Genomic DNA, 16995 nt, shown 5'->3' with positions numbered 1-16995 from the left:
TGGTCCAATTTCTCCTGTTAGCCTTGTGAAAATTAAAAATAGTGTGCTAAAAATCATTTTTGAGGAAAAAAAATTATTTTTTATTTTCACTGCTCTGTGTTATAAACTTTTGTGAAGCACTTGGGGGTTCAAAGTGCTCCCTACATGTCTAGATAAGTTCCTCAGGGGGTCTAGTTTCCAAAATGGGGTCACTTGTGGGGGAGCTCCAATGTTTAGGCACACAGGGGCACATGGTGTCTGATAACGATTGGAGCTAATTTTCCATTCAAAAAGTCAAATGTGCTCCTTGCCTTCCGGGCCCTGCCGTGCGCCCAAACAGTGGTTTATGACCACATATGAGGTATCGGTGTACTCAGGAGAAATTGCTCAACAAATTTTAGGACCCATTTTATCCTGTTGCCCATGTGAAAATGAAAAAACTGAGGCTAAAAGAAAATTTTTGTGAAAAAAAAAGTATTTTTTTTTTTTTACAGATCAATTTGTGACGTACCTGGGGGTTCAAAGTGATCACTATGCATCTAGATAAGTTCCTTGGGGGGTCTAGTTTCCAAAATGGGGTCACTTGTGGAGGAGCTCCAATGTTTATGCACACAGGGGCTCTCCAAACACGACATGGCAACTGCTAAATATTCCAGCATATTTTACATTCAAAAAGTCAAATGGCGCTCCTTCCCTTCTGAGCCGTGCCGTGCGCCCAAACAGTGGTTTATGACCACATATGAGGTATCGGTGCACTCAGGAGAAATTGCCCAACAAATTTTAGGATCCATTTTATCCTGTTTCCCATGTGAAAATGAAAAAATTGATGCTAAAAGAAAATTTTTGTTGGAAAAATTAAAATGTCCATTTTTTCTTTCCACATTGCTTTAGTTCCTGTGAAACACCTGAAGGGTTAATAATCTTCTTGAATGTAATTTTGAGTAGCTTGAGGGGTGCAGTTTTTAGAATGGTGTCACTTTTGGGTATTTTCTGCCATATAGACCCCTCAAAGTGACTTCAAATGTCAGGTGGTCCCTAAAAAAAAATGGTTTTGTAAATTTTATTGTAAAAATGAGAAATCGCTGGTCAACTTTTAACCCTTATAACTTCCTAACAAAAAAATATTTTCTTTCCAAAATTGTGTTGATGTAAAGTAGACATGTGGGAAATGTTATTTAGTAACTATTTTGTGTCACATAACTCTCTGGTTTAACAGAATAAAAATTCAAAATTTGAAAATTGCAAAATTTTCTAAATTTTCGCCAAATTTCTGATTTTTTGACAAATAAACGCAAAAATTATCAACCTAAATTTACCACTAACATGAAGCCCAGTATGTCACGAAAAAACAGTCTCAGAATCGCTAGGATCCGTTGAAGCGTTCCTGAGTTATTACCTCATAAAGGGACACTGGTCAGAATTGCAAAAAATGGCCTGGTCATTAAGGTCAAAATAGGCTTGGTCATGAAGGGGTTAATGTAATAAAGCTTATTTTTATCCTCCCTTTATTGCTTCAAACTTTTCTGCATTTGTGTATTATGTTTGTCGATTGTACTTTAGAGGTTCAGTACCATGGGATTTGTGAACAGGTGGCTCACCACTGTCTTAGGTCATAGTTTCATTATACTTTGAGTTGTATAGAATTATGTATATAGAAATGATATAAAATATAAGGCATTGATATTGAAAAGTAATAAAATCAGTTTTATTCTTGGCAGATGACTGTTGTGTCAAACCAGATACCTATGAAAAGCATGCCATTATTCCAGCTATACCTCCAGCCCTTCAGAGCAACAATCAATCATCGGAACCTTTTCAATCAGTCACCTATTTGGATTCATCACAGACTGTTAAGCAAAATGAAAGCTGCAAAAGTGATGTTGAGCCTCAAATAATTCCCACAGAGAAGAAACCATTTTCCTGTTCAGAATGTGGGAAATGTTTTAAATGTAAAGCTCAATTGCTTACACATGAGAGAATTCACACAGGGGAGAAGCCATATTCATGTTCAGAATGTGGGAAATGTTTCATGGTTAAATCAACACTTGTTAGACATCAGAAAATTCACACTGGAGAGAAGCCATATTCATGCTCAGAATGTGGGAAATATTTCATAGTTAAATCAACACTTGTTAGACATCAGAAAATTCACAATGAAGAGAAGCCATATTCATGTTCAGAATGTGGGAAATGTTTTATCCAGAAAGCACATTTCATTATGCATCAGCGAAGTCACACAGGAGAAAAGCCATTTTCATGTTCAGAATGTGGGAAAAGTTTTAACCATAAGTCAAATTTGCTTACACATTACAGAACTCACACAGGGGAGAAGCCTTTTTCATGTTCAGAATGTGGGAAATGTTTTAGCCAGAGATCAGATCTTCTTGACCATCAAAAAATTCACACAGGAGAGAAGTCATATTCATGTCCAGAATGTGGGAAATGTTTTATCCAGAAAAAAGCTCTTCTTAAACATCAAAGAATCCACACAGGAGAGAAGCCGTATTCATGTCCAGAATGTGAGAAATGTTTTAGCCAGAGACCAGATCTTCTTAAACATCAAAGAATCCACACAGGAGAGAAGCCATATTCATGTGCAGAATGTGGGAAATGTTTTATCCAGAAACCAGCTCTTCATAGACATCAAAGAATCCACACAGGAGAGAAGCCATATTCATGTCCAGAATGTGGGAAACATTTTATCCACAGATCAGATCTTCTTAAACATCAAAGAATCCACACAGGAGAGAAGCCATATTCATGTCCAGAATGTGGGAAATGTTATATTACGAGTTCAAAACTTGTTGCACATCAGAGAACTCATACAGGGTAGAAACTATTTTTTATGTGGTAATGTTATTCTGGGGAATCATATCTTCTTCATCTAAAAACTCATGTAGAGTGTGAAGGAAATAAATAATCAATAATTGAAATCAATCGGATGGTAGAGTTTTAGCCATTCACGTGATCTAGCATACAGTCTAGATCACGTGAAGTCATTATTTCCCTCTACTCCTCTTTGGTCAGACCTCATCTGGAATATTGTGTCCAGTTTTGGGCACCACATTTTAAAAAAGACATCAACAAACTGGAGCAAGTTCAGAAAAGAGCAACCAGAATGGTGACCGGTCTGCAAACCCTGTCTTATGAGGAAAGGTTGCAGGATTTGGGATTGTTTAGTTTGCAAAAGAGAAGACTGAGAGGAGACTTAATAGCTGTCTACAAATATCTCAAGGGCTGTCACATTGTAGAAGGATCATCTTTATTCTCATTTGCACAAGGAAAGACTAGAAGCAATGGGATGAAACTGAATGGGAGGAGACACAGATTAGATATTAGAAAAAACTTTTTGACAGTTAGAGTGATCAATGAGTGGAACAAGCTGCCACGAGAAGTGGTGAGTTCTCCTTCAATGGATGTCTTCAAACAGAGGCTGGACAGACATCTGACTGGGATGATTTAGCGAATCCTGCTTTGAGCAGGGGGTTGGACCAGATGGCCCAGGAGGTCCCTTCCAACTCTACGATTCTATGATTCTATGATTCTAGTTGACAAAAGGGTGAAACTGGATATACCAGTATTGTAAGCACAAAGGGGCTTTTGCTGGAGGTAGGTGTCAATCCTGGCACATTATAGCTCCTGGATTCTCAGCTTAGAGGGATGTTAGCAAATGGTCTGTACTAGAAGGAATATCTCCTATTGTCTGTATAGGAAGGCACAGGTATTTGAAAGGGCACAACTTGGCTCATCCATCCATTCATAGACAGCATCTTTAAATCCCTTATCGACTTGCGCCGTATATACACGGCACTGCAGGAGCGGTGTTTCTGTAAACTGCAGTATAGATATGGCGCTGTGATCAGGTAGATCAGCGATCTGTCTTTATACAGCTGATGTCCCATCCGGGGACAATGTAAAAGAGTAGAAAAAAAGTTACTAAAATGTAAAAAAATATTTTTTTTAAAAATCACAAAATAACAAAAAAAGAAAAATTTTTAATCCAATAAATAAATGTAAAAAATAAAAAAGTGCACATATTTGATATTGCCCCTTCTGGAACGACCTGACCTATAAAACTGTCCCACTAGTTAACCCCTTCAGTCAACACCTTAAAAACACAAAAAAAGGCACAAAACTATGCTTTATCATATTGCTGAGCAAAAAGTGGAAAACAACACGATAAAAACCCCAATCTACATAAAAATTGTACAGCTGAAAACGTCATCTTGTCCTGCAGAAAAACAAACCGCCATACGTGGCCGTCAGCAGAAAAATAAAAAAAGGTTATAGCTCTCATAATTCTTTTTTTTGTAGAAAATAGTTTTTTTTTGTGTAAAAGCACTAAAACATAAAAAAATGAGGTATTGCTGTAATAGTACTGACCCGAAGACTAAAACTGCCTTATCAATTTTACTACATGCGGAAAGGCATAAAAAATAATATATGAATTACTGTTTTTTGTTTATTCTGCCTCTCAAAAATCGGAATAAAAAGTGATCAAATAATGTCATGTGTCCAAAAATTATACTAATAAACCAATCAATTCATCCTGCAAAAAACAAGCCCTCACATGACTGTCAGCAACACTATCCAAAAATTATAGCTCTCAAAATATGGCGATGCAGTTTTTGCAATAAAAAGTGTCTGTGTGTGACAGCAGCCAAATATAAAAAAAATATAAATCTGGTGTGACGACACAGCATTTTATATTTATTATCCACATGTCTATTTCCTGTAAGCCAGGAGGAATAGACTGTTATCTATATGTTGAGTTTTGCTTTTATGCGTTTGTTCTTCAGTTGGTCAAGAACCATACACTGTTGTCATATTAGTCTTAAACGTTGATTTTTGATCATTTTGAATAGCTAATGTTTGTCTCTTATATCATCTCCTACAACTTATTGTCTGCTATCTTTAGACAATAAGTTGTAGGAACACTGGATTTTTACTTAATCTGTTGAATGACCATTGTGTGGGTCCTGTGGCTTGTAGACCTGCAAAACAGAGGAATAAAAACTATGCAAATTAATTAAGTAATCCAACAATGTGAGTTAACCTCATCACATCTTCCTCTTGTTCTCTGGATGCTGGCTTGAATGATAACAGTTGTGAGATATGTAAGTGGAATATGCCTCTAGCCAAATACATTCAGACATCCAAGACATCCAGAGAGTCAAGATATCCAGAGATCCAAAGAACCAAAGACTGTTTACAAAACCACAGCCAGGAACATTCTACAGGATTGCTGCCAGATCGTGGCTCCATCACGAAGAAAACAGATTTGATATTTTACAGGATGCCACCTTAGGGGGCCATGGCCCTGGCAGAAAGAATACAGATCTGCTCCATTGACCATCACTGAACCATGGATATGTTTGGGGGTAGTCAGGATTTGGGACCCACCGATCACCAGAACCCCATGGATACGTTTGGGATAGCCAGTATTGGCACCCACCGGTCACCTGGTTCCATGGGGATATTCGGAGAAGCCAGGATGTGACCCTCTGGTCACCTGACCTCAATAGACTGTCAGCTTCCTAAGCTTGCTTTTACTTCCCCCTGTGTGTTCCACAAGCGGGGTAGTCAGGCCTGGAATCTCTGAAGTCACAACTGCTCTTATTCTGGCGAGTCAGCGGAAGTGTGAGAATCTATGATTTTACACCATTTTGGGTATTTTGTTGGGTCTGTTCAATACTTAATTTGCCAGTTTTGTGGTTCAATAAAGTATTGCCACACTGCTTTACCCTCAAGCTGTGTTGTCTGAGTAGTATTATGTCCATGGTAAAAGGAGAGCAGGCTGAAACCCAAGGCCAGACTGTAGTTAGGGGTGCAAGGGAATTGTGCCAGCATACTGACCGCTGGGGGCGGGGAAGGCCTAACAAATTTATGGCTCCGAAACGTGAGGTGACAAAGTCCAACAGTGCCTTGTTCACAGACAGGAATTTAGTTACAGTGATGGACTATGTTTCGGGGACTGACGTTCAAAAACCGACTGATAAGGCCCTCTCAACTAGTAGGGCAAGATGACATGAGTGCCCGGTCTCTTGGCCCATGGCTTATGACGTGTCCATCCTGATGGGGTAGAACAAAGGGGGAGGTATGTGGTGCAGTGAAAGGGGGTAGAGTTAGACGGAAGATATATTTCTCCCAGCAGGATAAGATTTGGCCTGAATTTTCCCTAAGGCTGGGGACCTGCAGTGATGTCACGATCACGTGATCAGCCCATGTGATAGGTATCTCCCCTGTGGGTGTGGTTATGGGTGATATAATGAGACTGTGGTGTGGTCACATGGTCTGTGTTGGAAGGTTCTAGTAGTAGACAAACTTCCTGAATAGCACGTGGTGAGACCATGTACCTGCAGAGCCTGGGACGGCTACTGTGTTGGGAAAGCTACCGTTCTTTTAAAGGTCTGGACCGTCGGGTGGGACGTTGCGGAGCAAATCACGGGACAGTGATCCTAGTAAGGAAGCTTCTCTGGAAGCCAGTACTGACAAGGAGTCAGTGTGTGGAGCGGAGCTCCTGGAAGGTAACCTCAGACAAGGGGGTTGTAATATACGGCAGAGAGGTTTATCTGCTACATGAACAGACTGGTGGTCATGATATGTTCATGGATGTAATGAAATGCACTTTACGTTATGCGATTTATGCGGAATGCAACGTGTAGGGATAGTTAGATCACTGTTCCAGGGGGATCACAAGCATGGTCGTTTAATCTTCCATCTGACTCACAGTCGCTCCAGATGGTAGAGGGATTTTTTCAGGCTCTGGGCCTTGTGTATGATGACCCCGATCGCATCTCCTTAGTTAAGTTTCCATTAACTTCAGCAAGGAGATCGCTTAGCGGAGGAAAATTGCTCCGAGTTCCGGAGGTGGAATGACCTCACACTCCGTAGCCAGTTCTGTAAGGGTCTCGCAGTTCTGGTTAAAGATGCCTTATCTCTATTTGAGACTCCTGACTCCCTTGAGCTAGCCATGTCTCTGGCGATCCGGGTTGAACGCCGTCTTTGCCAGAGATAGGGAGACACCTTTGAGTGCGGGAGGTCCGGCGTCAAGGGTGGTCTGTACTGAACCTGCTGAGGAACCCATGCAGTTGGGTGCGGTGACACATTTGGGCAAATTGTCTTTAGTCTGGTGTATGGGAGTGTGTGTTCCTTTGTGGTAAAAATGGCCATTTTGTGGGCACATTCCTGATCTCTCTATAAAGAACCACCGGAAAACTAGGGGGACTGGGTTGCGAGGAGATAGGCAACCCGGGTGTACTTTTCACCTTGGTGAGTAGGACACAGCTATAATACATGTGGTTGGAATTAAGGTGGACGTTTCTGCCTTTCTGGACAATGGGGGCGGGGTTCAATTTGGTTAACGCTAGGTTCATCTGAGACCAAGGCCTTATAACACATTCACTGTCCAGACCTATACCCATTATTGCCATAGACTCCACCCCCCCAAGACAGGAGCACTTTACGCAGGTGTTCGGGGACTTGCAGCTTCAGGTGGGGGCCATGCACACTGAGGTGTTAAATTGTGAAGTGCTAGATGGTCTTCCCTCACCTGTGGTACTGGGACTTCCTTGGCTCACTCTGCACAATCCTTTAATTGGCAGACACAGGAGGTTGCTAAGTGTCAAGAACACTGCTTCAGTACACGGTTGTCTCTGGTGGATACCCAGTCCATGCCTTATTACCTGTCAGACTTTGGGAATGTGTTTTCTGAGCAGGGATGCCAATAACTCCCTCCCCATCGCCCTTATGATTGTACCACAAATCTTGTTCCTGGTGCCAAGCTGCCCAAGAACAGGCTCTATAACATCTCAGGTCCAGAGTGTCAGGCTATGAAGGACTACATCACGGAGAACCTGGCTAAGGGTCATATCAGACCATATTCATCTCGCATTGCTGCGGGGCTAGCTTTTGTTAAGAAAAAAGATGGGGGGTTACGTCCTTGCCTAGATTTCCAAGAACTCAATGCGATCACTGGCCGTGATCCTTATACGCTCCCTCTCATTCCAGACCTATTTATTCAAATTGTAAGGGCAAAATGGTTCTCTAATATAGACCTCAGGGGGGCATATAACCTTATCTGCATTAAAGAGGGGGATGAGTGGAAGACTGCATTCAATACACCTGAGGGACACAATGAGAATTTGGTGATGCCTTTTGGGCTGACAAATGCACCCGCCGTCTTTCAGCACTTTATTAATGACATCTTTAGTCACCTGGTAGACAGATTCATTGTGATGTATCTGGATGACATTCTAATTTATTCACCTGACCTTGAGTCACACCAGGTTCATGTCAGGCAGGTCTTACAATTTATTGTCTCGGAGTATATGTATGTCAAACCCGAGAAGTGCATGTTCTTGGTTGAGGAGATCCCTTTCCTAGGATATGCGTTGTCTTCCACCAGTTTTCGCATGGATACAGTGAAAGTCCTGGCAATATTGAATTGGGATCGTCCAGAGGATTTGAAGGCGTTACAAAGATTTTAGGTTTCACCAACTACTACCATAAATTCATAAAAAACTTTTCGGTAGTAGCCAAGCCTTTTACAGATATGACCAAGATGGAGATGGACTTCTCCAAATGTCCTAGTCCTGCCACGGAGGCATTTGACATGTTAAAAAGATGTTTTGCTTCTGCATCAATTCTTATTTAGCCAGATGTCTCTCAGCCTTTCATTGTGGAGGTCAATGCATCTGAGATGGACGTGGGGGCTGTATTATCTCCTGGTAAATGGCAACCATGTGCTTACTTTTCAAAGAAACTGTCACCGGCTGAGAGAAATTATGATATTGATAATAGAGAGCTCTTAGCTATCAAACTGAGTTTTGAGAAGTTGCGTCATTATTTGCAGGGAATGGTTCGCCCTGTGATGGTTATTACAGATCATAAAAATCTAGTATACTGGAATCGGCAAAACGTCCTAAACCATGACAAGCGAGATGCACATTATTCTTTACTAAGTTTAACTTTTTTGTTACTTATAGGCCGGGGAACAAAAACGATAAGGCAGATGCCGTATCCCGTTGCTTTCCTGGGGTAGGAGATAAGTGAGAACCGGTACTGATTCTTCAAAAAGGGGTGGTGATGGTTTCTATATGCTCCGATCTGGAAAGAAAGGTGGTTGGCTGCCTGTCCATTTGGTAAACTGTTCGTGCCTGTGAATCTTTGGCTAGAGTGCTCAGTGAACATCATGATATTGTGTTGGCTGGACATCCTGGGAATATGGCCACCGCGGATTTGCTTACTAAGCATTTTTGGTGGCCAGGTGCTCATCAGGATGTCCAGGAGTATGTAGCTGCCTGCATTGTCTGTGCACATTCTAAGACCTCGCATACTCGTTTGTCGGGAGCTCTCCAACCATTGGAAATTCCCAGCAGACCTTGGACTAATTTGTCGGTCGATTTTTATCACAGACCTACCCATGTCTGCAGGGAACACTAATTCTGGTGGTGATGGACAGATTCAGTAATTGCTTTCTTGCTTTACCAGCTTTACCTAATGCCAAATCCTTGGTGCAAATTTGTGTCAGGAAATAACTAGACTGCATGGGATTCCTACAGATCGAAGAGTGCAGTTTGATTTCAAATTTTGGAGGGCATTTTGCACCCGTCCGGGAATCCATTTGTCTTTTTCTTCTGCTTTTCACCCACAGTCTAATGGGCAAACTAAATGGGTAAGGCTGGTTTCACACTTGCGTTTTTTTCGCGGTATTTTAGCGCTAAATAGCGCATGCATTTTTTTTCCTATACTTTGCATGGGATGCGCTTATGTGCGCATACACATGCGTTTGTACGCGTTTTTCCGCGCATGCGTTTTTTTTGCGGTATGCGATCGGGCGCACAAAATGCATCCTGTTGCATTTTTTGGTGCGTCCGACTTGCCTCAAAAAAACGCATGCGCGCGCAATGCGTTTTTTTACAGCAAGACACCCATTATAGTCTATGTGTGCGCATATGTGCGCATTGGCATGCTTATGTATGCGTTTTTTTGCACATGCATTTTTTTTTGTTAACCATGGAATTTAGGGGTTTGGGTTAGAGTTAGGGTTAGTTAAGGGGGTTTAGGGTTAGGGTCAGGGTTAGGTTTAGGGTCAGGGTTAGGGTTAGTTAGGGTTTGGGTTAGGGTTAAGTATGGTTTGGTTAAGGGTTAGGGTCAGGGTTAGGGTTAGGTTTAGGGTCAGGGTTAGGGTTAGTTAGGGTTTAGGGTTTGGGTTAGGGTTAAGTATGGTTTGGTTAAGGGTTAGGGTCAGGGTTAGGGTCAGGGTTAGGGTTAGGTTTAGGGTCAGGGTTAAGGTTAGTTAGGGTTTAGGGTTTGGGTTAGGGTTAAGTATGGTTTGGTTAAGGGTTAGGGTCAGGGTTAGGGTCAGGGTTAGGGTTAGGTTTAGGGTCAGGGTTAGGGTTAGGGTCAGGGTTAGGGTTAGGTTTAGGGTCAGGGTTAGGGTTAGTTAGGGTTTAGGGTTTGGGTTAGGGTTAAGTATGGTTTGGTTAAGGGTTAGGGTCAGGGTTAGGGTCAGGGTTAGGGTTAGGTTTAGGGTCAGGGTTAGGGTTAGGGTTTGGGTTAGGGTTAAGTATGGTTTGGTTAAGGGTTAGGGTCAGGGTTAGGGTCAGGGTTAGGGTTAGTAAAGTCATGGTTTGGGTTAGTGTGAGGGGCCACCTAATGTTTGGAAAAAACACAAACGCGGTAAAAACGCACTAAAAACGCATACAAACGCATAAAAACGCTGCGTTTTTTTCATGCATGCTCATAAAAATGCTTGAAAAAAACGCAGCAGTTGTATGCTTTTGTATGCGTTTTTTCAATGCGTTTTTTTGCGGGAAAAACGCGCTGCAAAAAAAAGCAAGTGTGAAACCAGCCTTAACCAGAACTTAGAAACATATCTCAGATGTTTTATGTCTGAGAATCAGGAGGATTGGGTTACTTATTTACCGTTAGCCGAATTTGCTGTAAATAATCATCAAGAATCAACCGGTAAGTTCCGTTTTTCGGGGCATATGGGTTCCACCCTCAGTTTAGTTCTTTTAGTGGTAATTGCACTTCTGGATTACTGGAGTAAGAACATTTTTAATCTTCTATGTCTACCATATGGGAGGGGGTGACTAATATTTTGAGAAAGATGGGTTCCAGAATGTAACATCCCGGCCGGCATCACTGCATAGCTTCCCATCTCCCATTTTACTCACCTCTGTGGGCAATGCTGTGAGTTCTGTCCTCTGCCTGCTTCATGTTGTGAACCTCATGTCCTTGCTTACTGCATACTTCCTGGCTGTATGCTTAGGAAGGCGATGCCGGCACTTCCTGAATCTTATAGAGACAGTGTGCACACCCCTAATTTGGCCCCAGCCTATTGCCAAGAGGTATCGGGTAGTTAAGGCATCTCCACCCATAGGAAGTTGCTAGAGCAAGAAACTCTGTTTGTCTGTACTTTGTTCGTGAGTTTCCATATCCTGTCCTGTTTCTGCCTTCCTGAGGGATGCATACCCAGGCTCATTTCTGTGCTCTTAGTGTCTTGTTTCTGCCTTCCTGGGGACTTCATGCCCAGGCCCATATTTTTCATCCTGTACCTGTTCCCGTGTCCGTCCTTGTCTGTATAGTTATGGTAGTTTACATTAATGGGGATCTTTGGTTAAAACAAGTTATCACCAATCCATGGGCTCCACAGGATAGGTGATCGCTTAGGTCCGACCACTAGAAACTACACCGATCAGAATAATGAGGAAGTTTTATCATTGATAGGACACGTTTCCCCTTTTTAAAATGGAGCGGCAGGTGGGATATCTGACCACAGCTCCATTCAGTCTCTTTGAGGCTTCTAGAAAAAATCAAGTGCAGACACTGAAATAATGTATGGATCAGTGGTCAAGTTGTACATGCCACTCCAGTCTAATGGGGATAAAAAGTTCCACATTTTGCTGAATGGGTTCCAGCAGTCAGACCCCACCAATCAATACGTTATCACTTATCTTGTGGATAGGTGATTACTTTTTTCCAAAGGAAAACTCCTGAAAGTGCATCTTTGCCGCTGTGTTCCAAGTATTTAATCTCTAATGGAAATAAAGAATCTTCTAATTAATATCAGAGAGAACAAATGACCGCCATACACATCTCAATCCCCTATACCAAGACCAATACTACCACATACAGCAAAGAAATACCACCACATCATGACCAGACCACATAGTGACCAAATAATACTACATACAATGGACAAATACAGCCACACCATGACTAGATCACATATTACCACCACATAGTGACTGACATGACATATTGCCAGTATATAGAGACCAAATAATACCACATACAAGGAGAAATACTGCCACACCATGACCAAACTACAAATTACCACCACATAGTGACCGAATACTACAATACTGATCATGAATACAAACCACAATACTAGCAACACTGTTATCACCAGTGATATTATACACAGTACCTCTGTATATAGGCCTCTAAATGGGTAAGTAATTGGCTTAGTAATAGAAAACAGAGGGTGGTTATAAATGGTATATTCTCTAACTGGGTTGCTGTGACCAGTGAGGTACAGCTGGGTCGGTTTTGGGACCCACTCTCTTCAACATATTTATTAACGATCTGGTAGAAGGTTTACAGTCATGGCCAAAAGTTTTGAGAATGACACAAATATTAATTTTTACAAAGGCTACTGCTTCATTTTTTCTAATGGCAATTTGCATATACTCCAGAATGTTATAAAAAAGTGATCAGCTTAACAGCAATTACTTGCAAAGTCAATATTTGCCTAGAAAATTAACTTTATCCCCCAAAACACATTTCAACATCATTGCAGCCCTGCCTTAAAAGGACCAGCTAACATCGTTTCAGTGATTGCTCCATTAACACAGGGTGTGGGTGTTGATGAGGACAGGGCTGGAGATCAATCTGTCATGATTAAGTAAGAATGACACCACTGGACACTTTAAAAGGAGGCTGGTGCTTGGCATCATTGTTTCTCTTCTGTTAACCATGGTTATCTCTAAAGAAACACGTGCAGTCATCATTGCACTGCACAAAAATGGCCTAACAGGGAAGAGTATCGCAGCTAGAAAGATTGCACCTCAGTCAACAATCTATCGCATCATCAAGAACTTCAAGGAGAGAGGTTCCCTTGTTGCCAAAAAGGCTCCAGGGCGCCCAAGAAAGACCTGCAAGCGCCAAGACCGTCTCTTAAAAGTGTTTCAGCTGCGGGATCGGGCTACCAGCAGTGCAGAGCTTGCTCAGGAATGGCAACAGGCAGGTGTGAGTGCATCTGCATGCACAGTGAGGCGGAGACTCTTGGAGCAAGGCCTGGTCTCAAGGAGGGCAGCAAAGAATCCACTTCTCTCCAGGAAAAACATCATGGACAGACTGATATTCTGCAAGAGGTACAGGGAGTGGACTGCTGAGCACTGGGGTAAAGTCATTTTCTCTGATGAATCCCCTTTTCGATTGTTTGGGACATCTGGAAACCGGCTTATTCGGAGAAGACCAGGTGAGCGCTACCACCAGTCTTGTCTCATGCCAACTGTCAAGCATCCTGAAACCATTCATGTGTGGGGTTGCTTCTCAGCCAAGGGAATGGGCTCTCTCTCAGTCTTGCCTAAAAACACAGCCATGAATAAAGAATGGTACCAGAATGTCCTCCAAGAGCAACTTCTCCCAACCGTCCAAGAGCAGTTTGGCGATCAACAATGCCTTTTTCAACATGATGGAGCACCTTGCCATAAAGCAAAGGTGATAACTAAATGGCTCAGGGAACAAAACATAGAGATTTTGGGACCATGGCCTGGAAACTCCCCAGATCTTAATCCCATTGAGAACTTGTGGTCAATCATCAAGAGACGGGTGGACAAACAAAAACCTTCAAATTCAGACAAAATAAAAGCTTTGATTTTGCAAGAATGGACTGCTGTCAGTCAGGATTTGATCCAGAAGTTGATTGAGAGCATGCCAGGGAGGATTGCTGAGGTCATGAAGAAGAAGGGTCAGCACTGCAAATATTGACTTGCTGCATTAACTCATTCTAACTGTCAATATAACCTTTTGCTACTCATAATATGATTGCAATTATATTTCTGTATGTGATAAAAACATCTGACAAATACACATAAAAACCAGAGGCCAGCAGATCATGTGAAAATATAATATTTGTGTCATTCTCAAAACTTTTGGCCATGACTGTACACAGTAAAATATTGATATTTGCAGATGATACAAAACTATGTAAAGCAGTCAATACAAGAGAATATATTATTCTGCTACAGATGGATCTGGACAAATTGGAAACTTGGGATGAAAGGTGGCAGATGCGGTTTAGCAATGATAAATATAAGGTTATACACATGGGAAGAAGGAATCAATATCACCATTACACACTGAATGGAAAACCACTGGGTAAATCTGAGATGGATTTGGGGATCCTAGTTAATGATAAACTTACCTGGAGCAGCCAGTGCCAGGCAGTGGCTGCTAAGGCAAACAGGATCATGGGGTGCATAAAAAGAGGTCTGGATACACATGATGAGAGCATTATACTGCCTCTGTACAAATCCCTGGTTAGACCGCACATGGAGTACTGTGTACAGTTTTGGGCATCAGTGCTCAGAAAGGATATAATGGAACTAGAGCGAGTACAAAGGAGAGCGACAAAATTAATAAAGGGGATGGGGGAACTACAATACCCAGAGAGATTAGCAAAATTAGGATTATTAAGTCTAGAAAAAAAGATGATGGAGGGGCAATCTAATAACCATGTATAAGTATATAAGGGGACAATACAAATATCTCTCTGAGGATCTGTTTATACCTAGGAATGTGACGGTCACAATGGCGCATTTTCTGTGTCTGAAGGAGAGAAGGTTTTTCTACTAACATAGAAGATGATTCTTAACTTTTAGGGCCTTGAGAATCTGGAATTCCCTGCCTGAGGACTCAGTCGAGGGTGTTGTAGCTGCTTATTGTTCTGACCAAACGTCAGCTATGCCAGATAACCAGTGAGTCCGGATTGTGAGGTTTTTCGCCGTTCTGTTGCAAGCGCTTGGAGACAAAGAGACTCAACACACACGAGCCATGGTCAAATCACTTTATCTGACGTAATGAAATACAAGGAAAACTTTTATACCATTTACAACAAATGCAACTCTATGGAGCTCATGTAGCCCCCCCCATCACCTTCAGAGTTATGCCATGTTTACAATGTACCCAGAACATGTTGTTGAGAACAGACATGATAACAAGTATAGTTTCCTTGAACACAGAGACTAATAGTCTACATAAGAATAATTCTAGCAATATTAGGCAAAAGGCAATTGAAGTCTTAAAGGCATTTAAAGGGATATAAAGCAAACCATTAACTCTTCTATATCAATTTCCCCCTTTTGTAAATGGTATAACCTTTGCCACAGGGTCAGCTGATGTCCACAAAGGAGCTACTGTCTCATGGGTCTAGTACCCATAAGGGGGCTTCCTACCTGCTTCGCCCATCCACCCTCAGTGTGGACACTCACCTTCCCCATCAGCAATGGCTATCTGGGGTCTATCATACACTACAGAAGGTTCAGCCTTATGTTCATTTTTTATGCATACATTATTCAGTAGCTTTAGTAATACATATATTAGCGCTTTTACGGCTACATAAAACAATAAGCAAAACAACACAATTTGCATACAAGTCTGTACAATGTCAGAAATCCATCCTGCAAGGCCATTAAACCAATTTGCTGGATTTAGAAACGAGAATGTGTTACCCCACCAGGAGTCTCTGGTTGCACTGTGTTGCTTTAACCATTGGTCTCTGAGTTCACCTATTTTGTCTATACTGGCCCTGATCTGGAGATTGCCAGCAGGGTCGATATAATTACAACAGGTGGGACCAATCTGACACATTCCTCCTTTTGCTGTCAGGTAATCTAGTACTATAGTATGTTGGTTAGTAACTATGATTAATTGTCTCTGTATTGTATTAGTTTCATTAAGAACTTCAAGAATCTGGAAAATCTGATCGTCCAGGTAGTCGGTACCTTCCACTAATTTATCCCACATTTGTGTTATGAAGGGGTATATTAGCATACTACTGAATATTTTATTTGTTATCCCCAGTTCTACTAGATGCAGCCTACCATTTGGCCGGGGCTTATTATCTGCAGCCCTTCTATACAAAGTGTGAATTGGGACTGCTGCTGTGTCTATTTTACTATGAGGAACTATGAAAGTGGCTGGTGTCAGTTTAGCAAGAGTGCAGACCCCTCTTATGTCCGGGATCACCCACCTGTAGGCACGATGTCCGCAAACCAAGAATAATCCTTCGGGGAGAACACAAACGTGACCCGGGGTCTGTATACATTGGTATAAACTCAAAAGTCCTGACATAGGTTTATGGGCACACCAAGTATTATTCATTTGTTTTCCACTTATACCAGATGTACATTTACCCCTTTCTTTCCTTATTATTTTACCCGTAGATGCTCTACAGCCTTCAACACCATCTTGGTACACTGTCTCATTAACCTGTGTCTGATCATGCGTGTATATGCGGAAGCAATTATTGTCCTCACCACAGGTATTTGCTCCAGTGTGTTGAAGACTGAACCACAGTCCATCATTGGGAAAGGGGTCTGAGTGAGGGATCTCTGTCCTCCTCCTGGCGACCATATTTCCAACATCTGAATCATATTCCCGCCACCACATTTGTACCTTAGGCCGCGTTATATTAAACTGAAACCAGGGATGAGCGGCCCATCCGATTACAGCCAATGAGGCAGATATATCACTGGGCACATCTTTTCCCCAAAACCTAGATTGAGTCCAAGTCTCATTGTGTATGCAGTGTCGGGTTAATAACTCTCATGGCTCCAGAGGTAAGGCCAATAACGGCATAGTCCTCGCAGATACTGGGCTGTGTGTACAGATCCAACAGTCTTTTGGTTTCTGTCCTTCCATGTCCTTTATAAGTAGAGCATGGTGCCGAATAAGTTTGTTGTCCCAGTCAGCATTTAAGAGTTTGTCCTGTGTCTCTGT

General features: G+C 42.0%; 3 protein-coding genes across 3 annotated transcripts in view; 2 read left to right on the top strand and 1 right to left on the bottom strand.

Annotated features, from left to right (window-relative positions):
- The window catches only part of LOC141094289 (uncharacterized), a 37353-nt gene extending 31624 nt beyond the window's left edge, over positions 1-5729 (top strand). The window contains exon 6 of the mRNA XM_073580126.1: positions 1698-5729. Within this exon, the coding sequence (XP_073436227.1) occupies positions 1698-2812 (1115 nt within the window). The 3' untranslated portion in view covers positions 2813-5729. The remainder of the gene's footprint in view (positions 1-1697) is intronic.
- Positions 1-16995, top strand: part of LOC141094243 (uncharacterized) — a 1213871-nt gene that overhangs the window by 50465 nt on the left and 1146411 nt on the right. The gene's annotated exons all lie outside the window — the stretch shown is intronic.
- LOC141094226 (uncharacterized) overlaps positions 1-16995 on the bottom strand; it is a 754752-nt gene that overhangs the window by 448995 nt on the left and 288762 nt on the right. The gene's annotated exons all lie outside the window — the stretch shown is intronic.

Source organism: Dendrobates tinctorius, unplaced genomic scaffold, assembly GCF_039654945.1.
Source record: "Dendrobates tinctorius isolate UK_male_01 unplaced genomic scaffold, ASM3965494v1 ptg000063l, whole genome shotgun sequence".
NCBI lineage: Eukaryota > Metazoa > Chordata > Amphibia > Anura > Dendrobatidae > Dendrobates > Dendrobates tinctorius.
The sequence above is the reverse complement of the archived record's forward strand: the minus strand, read 5'-3'. Positions and strand labels throughout refer to the sequence as shown.